The following is a 12,024-nucleotide window of genomic DNA, read 5'->3' as shown; positions in this document are numbered from 1 at the left end:
GTCTTTGATCTTCAGGGCTCCTAGATTGTCAAATGTAATTGACTCACTTGTTTTTTCGGGTCTTTGTTGTAAGAGGGACCACAGGAAGCGTCAGACTACTCCACCATCTTGGCCCTGCCTCCACACTGCACTCTTAAACAGTTATCTATATGAGATCAGATTGAAAACAGTAACTCGGAGCACAGATGAGCTGTTCAGAGGGCAATAACCCAATGTTACTGGTGGTGAAACAGTTTGGGTAGTGATAGAATGGTGATACAACATGCAGAAAGTAACTAATATCACTGAATTATACATGTAGAAAATGTTGAAACGGAGTGCTGTGTACATTTTCACCAAAAATAAAATATTCTAAAAAAAGAGGGAACGTGGGAAAGATAAGATTGGTAGTTTCTAATAAAGGTAGACATAAACTTTCCGTATGGCACAGCAATCCCACTCATAAGAATATACGTGAGAAAACTAAAACATTATGTTCAGACACATACAAAAATCCACGCTTGAATGTTTTATAGCTGTTTTATTCATAAAACAGGAAAAAACTCAAATGTTCTTCCACTGTTGAATACACCAACAGATATGTGTATACAATGGAGTACTACCAAGCAACAAAAGAAACAAACTTGATATACTTATCAATGTAGCTGAATCTCAAATTCATTACTAAATAACAGGAGCCAGAATTTAAAAGCAACATAGTGAATGACATGTATAGGGACAGTTGCCAGGAAGGTTTGATTAAAAAAGAATATTTTTAGAGGGAAGAGAACTCTTCTGTAGTCATCGTGGTACTGGTTATATGACTTCATTTTCGAAACTCTTACTACTGTGCATTGCAAAAGTAATTTACTAAAAAAATTAAAGAATGAACAATGAAGAAAACTGCAAATTAGAGCGATGCAAAGTGACTTCAGAAATCAGTCTTGCCTTTCCAAGAGAATCCCTGTTAATGTTCTAGGCTCCTCTACAAGCTGGTTTTTCTGCATATATGTGTTTAATATAACTGTTACCCTTACTGTTTCATACCCTGCCTTTCTTTCAAACAACAGTAAGCTATGGCTGCCTCTCCTACAGTGGGTAAACTTTTTCTCAAGAAATTTATTTCCTGACAGTAATATTTTGTGATGTGCAGCCAGGCATTTATTGAAAACTCCCTTCGTGTTATACACTGACACTGTTTCCAGACTTCAGTATTTCCACAATCACTAGGATCAGTGGAAGAAGCCCTGGTGGCGCAGTGGATAAGCACCTGTCTGCTAACCGAAAGGTCGGCAGTTCAAACCTACCAGCCGCTCTGTGGGAGAAAGCTGTGGCCGTCTGTCTCCCTATGAGGCAGTTCTACTCTGTCCTGTAGTGTCGCTCTAAGTTGGAATCAACTCAGTGGCAATGGGCAGGATCAGCAGACATTATTGTGCCCAGGGATTTCCATGATTTTGAAAGAATTACTGGGCCAAAGGGAGGCCTAATATGAATTCTTTTGTTACCTGGGACCACCATCTCACAGGCTCCTTACGTAAGGTGTAATGGAGGAAGCTCCCAGTTCAGCATCGGGCAGTGGCTTTGAGTAAATGACCAGGCCCCACAGCAGGTATGCACCCCAGGTGGAGCAGTAGTTGTCAGTCCAGTCCAGCCCAGTAATTGCAGCCTCAGCTCCTGGACTGGTAGACACTCCAAGTACCACAGAATTACCAAAAGCAGGACTCTCTCAAAATACAGGTTCTGGGCCTGTGCTGGACAGAAGTTCCATTGCTGCTAGGTTATGCTGTGGGTCCATATGAACCCAGAAGAGGAACCCTCCTTCCAGGGAACCCCTGCTTCACACAGTACTACTTGCAAGGTGCATTTTTGTGAGAGTTTTGGCTTCCTCATCAGTAAACCAAGGATCGTTTAAAAGTCTTCACTATGGATTGAGTTATGTCCCCCCAAAAATGTGTGTATCAGTTTGGCTGGGCCATGATTCCCAGTATTGTGTGATTTTCCTATATGCTGTAAATCCTGCCTCTGTGATGTTAATGAGGGAGGATGGGCAGCAGTTGTGTTAGTCAGGGAGGACTCAATCTACAAGATTGGATTGTGTCTTGAAGCAATCTCTTGAAATATAAGAGAGCAGAGAAATGGGGGACCTCATACCACCAAGAAAGCAGTGCTGGGAGCAGAGCGCATCCTTTGGACCTGGGGTACCTGCGCAGAGAAGCTCCTAGTCTGGCAGAAGATTGATGAGAAGGCCAACAAAGAGAGAAAGCCTTCCTCTGGAGATGACACCCTGAATTTGGACTTTTAGCCTACTTTACTGTGAGAAAATAAACTTCTCTTTGTTAAAGCCATCCACTTGTGGTATTTATTATAGCAGCACTAGATGACTAAAACAGTCGTGGAGGATAAATGAGAGAAGCAATGGAAAAATGTTCCGTACAGCACTACACATACAATATGAGATTTGATCAACACAGAACAAAAGACATTGCTTTCCATTACAAAGGCGGCTAAAAGGAAATACCCAAAACAAGACTGGTGGGATACTGAGTGATTTTTTGCTTTTCCATATAATTTCCCGTTAAAATCAGATTTTCTACAATGAGAACGATTATGTGAAAAAGTATACAAACTTTCAAAATATAGTTGATTAAAAAACACTTCAGGATACAAATGTGTAATAAGGACAATTTGTATGTAAAAGAACCAAAATAAGATGCTTATCTAAAGTTGGAAACCCTGGTGACGTAGTGGTTAAATGCTACAGCTGCTAACCAAAGGGTCAGCAGTTCAAATCCACCAGGCGCTCCTTGGAAACTATGGGGCAGTTCTACTCTGTCCTGTAGCGTCACTATGAGTTGGAATCGACTCGACGGCACTGGGTTTGGTTGTTTTTGGTGTGTAAAGTCGTGCTACAACTGAAAAGTAAGTTGGCTTACAGTCACAGTCTCTACATATGCAGTCTCACTGAATGAGGTCTCATTTTAGGGGTCCTAAGTGAGAAGGGACACTGAAGGAGTCCCTCACATCTTATAGGATCAATCCACAGTGTGATATTTCACATATTTTCTAAGAATTCCAAGATGTTTCTATGTTCCTTACATGGACGTGATTTTTCAGAAATATGACTTCTTACATATTTAATATAGGTAATTAGTGGAGCCCTATTTGCTACGGCTGCTAAACAAAAGGTCAGATCCACCAGGTGCTCCTTGGAAACCCTATGGGCAGTTCTCTCTGTCCCATAGCATTGCTTGAGTTGGAACTGACTTGATGTTCCTATATGCATGAAACTTCACACCTTAGAAAGTACAGCAGGAAAAGCAAAAACTTTCCCTATATCACGTTCCTCACACTACTATGGTTTCTCTCCCAGGTGTTTTCTTTCAGGGTTTTTTTTTTTTTTTTTTTTGGTAAAGATGAGGGATTACCAAAAGCCTTCCAACATTACTAACACATGTTTATTTCCAGCGTATCTTCTCACATGACTTCAAAAGGCTGAGAGAACTGAAGACTTTCCCTCATTCCTTACATACATAAGGCCTTTCTCCATTATGAGTTCTTAAATATTGACTGAGGAATGAGGAATAACTAAAGGCTTTCCTATATTCCTTACATTCCTAAGGTTTCTCTCCACTGTGAAGTCTTTTATGTTTACTGAGGTATGAAGACTAAGGCTTTCCAACATCATAAGGCATCCCTGCACTGTAAACTCTATTGTATGGTTAGTGAGGGATGAAGACCAACTAAAGGCTTTCCCACATTCCTTACTATTCATAAAGCTTCTGTAAAAATGGCATGGCATTAGAAGCCATCGTCTAGCTTCACGAGGAGGAGAAAGAATCACCATTATCATCAGCCCAAAGCCCAAAGCTGATTCCTATAAGGTGGAAATCAAACAAAACCTCCACTCTCCAAACTATCAATTCTGACACCAGCCATCCCATCCACAGCACTCTGTACCTCTCTACTGGTTTGATAATTCATTGCAATGGCCACAACGAACTCAAAGACAATACTCACAATTAATGGAGTTTATTAGGGAAATAACAGGTTACAATTCAGGATCAGGATAAACACAGAAGTAACACCTCAGGATACAGTTCTTCGATAAGGACTGCTTCTTGGCCTCTGTCACTGCACCCTGGTCAGGGCCTTGCTGCTGCTGCTACCTGCTTGGGTCTGCGACCTGCTGACAGCCTCTGCCCTGCTCAGTCAAGTGTTAGACCTCTTTAGTCAGGCTGATAAGTACCCAGCAGCACCCTGCTCCACCAGCAAGCCTCCTGACCACAGGTGCTCATTTCTTGTTCCTTGGAACAGTAAGCCTAGCTCCACCAACTAGTGCCAGGAGGCACCCCTCTCTACCACAAAGCTTCCTGCCCGAAAGCACTCAGCTCTCTCACTCCGTGGGCTGGCAAGCCCACTGTGGCTGCCTCACTTGGAGGGCCAGAAAGCCAATCATGCAATCTTGGGCCGGTCTTGTGGTTCTGGTGCTGTATGTTCCCCTGTTGTGCTTGCCACTGCTCCTCACTGCCTCACGCCACTCCTCCTACAATGTTAAACTCCTCTGTCTCCTGGGTCTAGAAGGTTCCCAGTGCAAGGACCACAGGTTCACAAGATGCACTCCATTCCTGGCCTTTCTTCTTGATGGTAGTGAGGTTCCTCTACCCTTCTATAGGATCAGCTCCTTTTTAAACCTATTGATATGGCAAAACTGACCAATCCCCTACAAGGGCTCCATTCACCTTATTTGCATAGTGCCACCCAATCATTTTGTGCGAGTTACAAAACCATGGCTAGAAGGGCCATATGATAGCAATTTAGTGTGCCACAGGTTCTGTCCACTGAGATCTTATATGACCAGTGAAGTGTGAGAACTAAGGGCTTTCCCACATTCCTTACCATCAGAAGGCCTACCTTCATGGTAAGTTCTAACATGTTTACGGAAGGATGAGAAACAACTAAAGGCTTTCTCACATTCCTTACATTCATAAGGCTTCTCACCACTGTGAGTTCTAACATGGTCATTGAGGTGTGAGGACTGAAAAAAGGCTTTCCCACATTCCTTACATTCATAAGGCCTCTCTCCACTGTGCGATCTCAGATGGGTAGTGAGGTTTGAGGATCTACTAAAGGCTTTCCCACATTCTTTACATTTATAAGGCCTGTACCCATTGTGAATTCTTATGTGGCCAGTGAGGTATGAAAACCGTCTAAAAGATTTTCCACATTCCTTACACTCATAAGGCTTTTCTCCACTGTGAATTCTTACATGTCTAGTGAGTTGTGAACACTGACTAAAGGCTTTCCCACATTCCTTACATTCATAAGGCTTCTCTCCACTGTGAACTCTTAAATGTCTGGTGAGTTGTGAAAACTGCTTAAAAGTTTTCCCACATTCTTTACATTCATAAGGCCTCACTTCATTGTGTGTTATTATATGGGCAGTGAGGTGTGAGGATCGTCTAAAGGCTTTCCCACATTCTTCACATTCATAAGGCTTCTCTCCACTGTGAATTCTTACATGTCTAGTGAGTTGTGAAAACTGACTAAAGGCTTTTCCACATTCCTTACATTCATAAGGCTTCTCTCCACTGTGAACTCTCATGTGTCTAGTGAGTTGTGTAAATTGCTTAAAGGCTTTCCTACATTCTTTACATTCATAAGGCTTCTCTTCACTGTGCGTTATTATATGGGTAGTGAGGTGTGAGGACCGACTAAAGGTTTTCCCACATTCCTTACATTCATAAGGCTTCTCTCCACTGTGAGATCTTATATGTATAGTAAGAGATGAGGAACAAGTAAAGGCTTTCCCACATTCCTTGCATTCATAAGGCCTCTCTCCACTGTGAGTTCTTGTATGTCTAATGAGGTCTGAGGGCCGACTAAAGGCTTTCCCACATTCCTTACATTCATAAGGCCTCTCTCCACTGTGAGATCTTACATGTGCAGTGAGAGATGAAGAACAGTGAAAGGCTTTCCCACATTCCTTACATTCATAAGGCCTCTCTTTACTGTGAGTTCGTGTATGTCTAGTGAGACTTGAGAGATAACTAAAGGCCTTCCCACACTCCTTACATTCATAAGGCCTCTCTCCACTGTGAGTTCTCATATGTTTAGTGAGGAGTAAGGAACTACTACAAGGTTTCCCATAATCCTTACATTTACAAAGTTTCACATGAAGTTTTAGGTAAGGACAAGTGCAGCCTTCTCCACATTCCTTACAATGATACGGTGTGTATCCAGTGTGAGATCTGATATGATTTTTAAATGACAAATGATCCATAAAGACTTTTCCACACTCAAGGGATCCAATAGGATTTACTCCAGCAATTCTTCTGAGGCTAGTAAAATTCCCAATCCAGCTGAAAGTTTTTCCACACTGATTATCTTCTTCAACTTTATTTACTTTACCATCGTTACTTTCACAGAGGCTCTCTACTGAATATATTCTGTTAAAAATGGGAAGCATGTTGTTAGAATTAAAGTTTTACCATTTCACAATTACTATACACAATGTGTTTTTTGCCAAGTTGTCTCGTGTTGCATAGGTTGAATCATCTCACAGAGGGTACTACCATTATACTCACAGTGTTTCTAAATAATGGAACTTTCTAGTAATTAGGTACAAGTGAAATATGTTTCAAATACTCAATAACTGATTCACATTTGTGGAAATACTGTGTTGTGAAAATTTTGTGAACACACCACTTTAGAGCTACTCTTACACACACACACACACACACACACACACACAGAAATATCACAACAGCCTAAGACTCTCCTGAGGCACTGAGGCACTGTTCACTGTCATGTGAATAATAACTCACCTCATGTGCCTTCCCTGGTTGTTGTGTTGAAGTTCAATGCCATGGAATTCACAGATATCTCCTAACATGGAGGACCAGGAATCATTCTTCATGGACAACATTTGTCCACTGTTATCCTGTTTCAAAACTGAAACAATTTTAAGTGGAGTTTCACAGATGAAAAAAAATGAACAGGAAATTTTATGAGGAACAGACACATGAGAAAAAAGTGAGGCGTCTGACTGTTACAGGACTTTGGCAATGGTCAAGACAGTTAAGAAATTTACTAAGAAATAATTCCATGACAATTCACAGTGATTGTGACATACCAAAAAACCAAACCAAACCATTGCCGTTGAGTTGATTCCAACTCATAGTGACCCTAGAGGAGAGAGTAGAAGTGCCCCATAGAGTTTCCAAGGTGCACCTGGGGGATTCAAACTGCCAACCTTTTGGTTAGCAGCTATAGCTCTTAACTACTACACCACCAGGGTTCCCAGTGGTGAGATTAAAAAAAAAAAAAAAAACTAGTGCCAAATAAGTACAGTGTAATTAGGAATGCAAAATTAAAAAGTATCGCAAATAATACAAGTGCATAAAGATAGTATTAAAACAGGAAATGGAGGAGGTCTGTTCCCACAAACAAACAAGGCATGAGATGGTTGATGAAAACTCAAAAAAGTCAGCTCAGGTTCATGTGTAAGTCCACTTCCTCAAAGCAAGAGATTTTTTCAAATTGATTTCTTTAAATGTAATTTCATCCCAGCAGGACTGGTCCTTCAAAGGATTCTTGCCTTCCTGGTGCTCCCTGATAGTACAGTTCTGGATAAGTCCTATCTCCATTCTTCTAAGATCTTCCCTTTGCTTCTCAGGGAGGAAAATTAGTGTGGTTGACATGGTTCTCACAGGGAAAGACAGATCATGAGGGAAGACAGACAAGCACACTTCTCTGATGTTGAACCAACACTCTGGTCTCCACTGTCTCTATAGACAGACAGGTGTGAATGTATTTTTCACAAAATAATCACATTAAATGTGTAATAAACATGGTAAAACACTAACAAGGTCCCAAACCACAAATTTCTCTTTGCCACAAAGTGAACCCTGAAGCCAATGCTCACACTTAAAACACTTAAAGAGGCCTCAAGGCTTTTAACAATAACAGTTAGTTTAATACATAGATTTTACTATCATAAGGAAGCTACTAAGTCCCATACTCATTAAAAACCAAGCCCATTGCCGTCAAGTCAATTTTGACACACAACGACTGTACAGGACAGAGTAGAACTGCCCCATAGAGTTTCCAAGGAGCGCCTGGTGGATCTGAACTGCCAGCCTTTTGATTAGCAGCCATAGCACTTAACCACTATGCCAACAGGGTTTCCCTAAGCCCCATGAGGGCAGTGAAAACGCCTGTCATGCTTACCAATGTATTCCAGTTCCTCAATCCAAATCCTAGGAGGTCGATGAGTACAATATATTTATTCACTAAATAAGTAAACAAGAAAAATGAAGCCATCCTTACCTAAGTCCAGGTTCCTAAAGGTTTCCATCATCACATCTGTGTAGAGTTTCCTCTGAGAAAAATCCAGCAAAGCCCACTCTTCCTGGGTAAATTCCACAGCTACATCCTCAAAGTCCACTGAGTCCTAAAACATCACACACATTCAGGATTAGCAAGGTACTGTTTTTCCCAATGTGTGCAAAAGTATGAATGAGGCTGAAAGTCTTGGGGAACTGAAAATTCATAGGGAGGTCACACAAGGTTCTATGTTCTACTTAGACTTTGGCCATCGGCACTGTCCCTTCACAAACTAAGTTATGACATACGGCTAGAGGTAGGACACTGAAGGTGTACTGTTGGCCTTGCCAGCTGAAGGCAAACTGCTTTTGGTGGTCCTTTGAAAGAGGTATGGAAAAAAAGAAATTGGCCAAATCAGTAGGTGCATACTAGGTACCAAAAGATGTATTAACTTGCTCAAGCAATGAAACCACATCTGGAACAGCAGCTGCAATTGCAGTCACCATCTGGTTAAGTTTTCGACAAGCCACTATCATTCTCCAAGATCCATCTGTTTTTTGCACAGGCCAAACAGGCAAATTGAATGGGGATGTGGTTAGAATCACCACCCCTGCATCCTTTAAGTCCGTGATGGTGGCATAATCTCTGCAATCCTTCCAGGAATGCAGTACTGCTTTTGGTTTGCTATTTTCCTAGGTAGGGGCAGTTCTAATGGCTTCCACTTGGCTTTTCCTACCATAATAGCCTTAACTACATTTGTCAGGGATCCAGTGTGGGGGTTCTCCCAGTTGCTGAGTATATCTATTCCAATTATGTATTCTGGAAGTAGGGAATTCACAATAGGACGGGTTTCGGAGGCCCACTGGACCTACTGTGAGACGTACATGAGCTAAGACTCCATTAACAACCTGACCTCCATATGCTGCCACTCTGACTTGTGGGCTACAGTGACATTTTGGGTCTCCTGGAATTAGTGTCAGTTCAGAGCCAGTATCTAGTAATCCCCAAAAAGTCTGATGAACAGTCACTCTAGTAAAACACTGTGGATCCTTTTGGGAAAGGCTGGGAGAAAGATTAACAGTACAAATTTTTGGCAGTGTGATGGGGTCCTTCCTCAAGGCGACCTGGCCTCCCCTTAACTCAAGGGATTTTGAGCCTGAAAACTCACTAAAGTCTGGGAACTGATTGAGGAGCCATGACACTATTCTGGCGATTCAAGTTAGAATGCTGTTCACCTGCTCTAGAATTCATCCACTTGTACAAATCAAGTAAATATTTAGTAGATAACCTATTTCAATCCTACGCACACCATGACTAAGTAGCCAATACCATAAGTCCATACAAGTCAGACGACTCTGATTACTGCTTTCACTCTGTTGTCCATTACAGTAACCACACATACCTTGTCTTTGTCATTTGAGTGCTGCCACTTGGCCTCTACCACCATGGGGTCCAATCAGCCCCATTGTAGTTAGGTGTCTTAATTCAGATAAGGCAGTTCCCACTGTCAAATCTGAGTTACACAGAATAGCAATCACAGCAGTCTTCAAGGATGCTGGGGGCTCCCTTCACAAATTTATTCCTCATTGTTGTGGTAAAAGAATGTGAGAGAATAAATTTATCTTATAGCAGCACTAGAAAACAGACAATTTGGTGCTGAGAGTGGGGTGCTGCCCTAACAAATATCTAAAATGTGGAAGCAGTTTTGAAACTGAATGGGTAGAGGCTGGAAAAGTTTTCAGGTGTCTAATAGCAAAATCCAAGATTGCCTTGAAGAGACTGTTCATGGAATTATGGACATCAAAGACAATTCTGGCGAAGGATTACAAAGAGGTGAGGAGAGCTATAACAAAGGAGATAGTGCATAGGGTGAGAAGCAGAGGCAGAGAAATGGCAGCAGCAGAACCAGGAGACTGGCGCAAGATTGTGGGGGAGCCATCCCAGGAAGTGAGAGAGCTGAGGGCCTTTGGACAGGAGGCTTCCTTGCAGATTTGGGTGCCTTGGAATACTTATCAGTGGAGCAAGGCTTGCTGACTCTGGGAGCAAGAGAGCTGAGTGCCTTCAGACCGATGTTTACTGGTGGAGTGGCTGCCTTCAGGCATTATCAGTAGAGCTAAAGAGCTTTGGAACACTTGCCCGAACAGGGTAGACAGCAGGCCAAGCCAAAAAGGCCCAAGAGGCCAAGGAATCAGGCAGCAGAAGCTGAAAAGACAAGGAACACAAGGGTCTCATCTCTAAAATCTACAAAATACTTCAACATCTCAATAACAAAAAGACAAGCCAATTAAAAAAATGGACAAAGGATATGAGCAGACACTTCAAAGAAGGCATTCAGGTGGCCAATAAACACATGAGGAAATGCTCAAGGTCATTAGCCGTTAGAGAAATGCAAATCAAAACTACAATGAGATACCATCTCACCCTGACAATACTGGCACTAATCCAAAAAACACAAAATAACAAATGTTGGGAGGTGGCAAAGAGGCTGGAACTCTTACGCATTGCTGGCGGGAATGTAAAACGGTAATACCACTTTGGAAAATGATATGATGCTTCCTTAAAAAGCTAGGAATAGAAATACCATATGACCCAGCAATCCCACTCCTAGGAATATACCTGAGAGAAATGAGTGTCGTCACACCAATAGACATATGCCTTCCCATGTTCACTGCAGCACTATTCACAATAGCAAAAAGATGGAAACAACCTAAATGCCCATGAAGACATGAATGGATAAATAAATTATGGTACATATACACAAGGGAATACTATGCAACAATAAAGAACCATGATGAATCCATGAAATGTTTCACAACATGGATGAATTTGGAGGGCACTATGTTGAGTGAAATAAGTCAGTCACAAAAGGACAAATATTGTATGAGACCACGATTATAAGAACTCAAGGTTTACACAGAAAAAAAAAAAAATTCTGATGGTTACAAAGGTGGGGAGGGACGGGAAGGGAAAATCACAAACTAGGCAGTAGAGAAGTGTCAACTTTGGCGAAGGGAAAGACAACACACAATACAGGGGAAGTAAGCACAAGTGGACAAAGGCAAAAGCATAGAAGTTTCCTAGACACATCCAAACACTTTGAGGGACTGAGCAGCTGAGGCTGGGGACCACACATCCCACTTTGGTGTGTAGTGTCCAAGGTCTTAAAAGCTTGCAAGCAGCCATCTAAGATACATCTATTGGTCCCACACCATTTAGAGAAAAGGAGAATGAAGAAAACCAAAGACACAAGGAAAATAGTTGGCCCACATGAACCAGAGACTCCACCAACCTGAACCTAGAAGAAATAAATTGTGCCTGGCTACTGCCACCGAATGCTATGACAGGGGTCATGACAGAGAGCTCCAGGTAGAATAATAGAAATATGTAGAACAGAATTCAAATTCACAAAAAAAAGACCAGACTTGCTGGTCTTACAAAGACTGGAGGCATGCCTAAGACTATGGCCTCCAGACACCACTAACTCAGAACTGAAACCACTCCTGAAGCCCCTTTTCAAACAAAGATTAGACAGGCCTATAAAACAAAAAATAACACAAGTGAGGCAAGACAAGGCAGAAAGGGACAGAAACTGGATGAACGGACCCAGCAAACCTGGGGTGGAAAGGGGAAGTGTGCTGTCACATTGTGGGGATTGCAACCAATGTCATAGGACACTATGTGTATAAATTTTGAAGGAGAAATTAACTTGAGGTGTAAATT

The 12,024-nt window shown here is 41.9% G+C and overlaps 1 protein-coding gene across 4 annotated transcripts in view; it reads right to left on the bottom strand.

Annotated features, from left to right (window-relative positions):
* Positions 1-608: 608 nt before the first annotated feature.
* The window catches only part of LOC126074013 (zinc finger protein OZF-like), a 39,821-nt gene continuing 28,405 nt past the window's right edge, over positions 609-12,024 (bottom strand). For 3 of the 4 annotated variants that reach the window (XM_049881353.1, XM_049881352.1, XM_049881354.1), the window contains 3 exons: positions 8,308-8,431; positions 6,804-6,930; positions 621-6,425 (listed from right to left, as the gene is read on the bottom strand). In XM_049881353.1, the coding sequence (XP_049737310.1) occupies positions 4,826-6,425; positions 6,804-6,930; positions 8,308-8,338 (1,758 nt within the window). In that variant the 5' untranslated portion in view covers positions 8,339-8,431 and the 3' untranslated portion in view covers positions 621-4,825. Of the gene's footprint in view, positions 6,426-6,803; positions 7,767-8,307; positions 8,432-12,024 lie in introns of all 4 variants that reach the window. The other variant, XM_049881355.1, reaches the window with a different exon arrangement.

Source organism: Elephas maximus, chromosome 3, assembly GCF_024166365.1.
Source record: "Elephas maximus indicus isolate mEleMax1 chromosome 3, mEleMax1 primary haplotype, whole genome shotgun sequence".
In the NCBI taxonomy this organism is placed as follows: domain Eukaryota; kingdom Metazoa; phylum Chordata; class Mammalia; order Proboscidea; family Elephantidae; genus Elephas; species Elephas maximus.
This window is presented reverse-complemented; position numbering and strand designations above follow the sequence as displayed.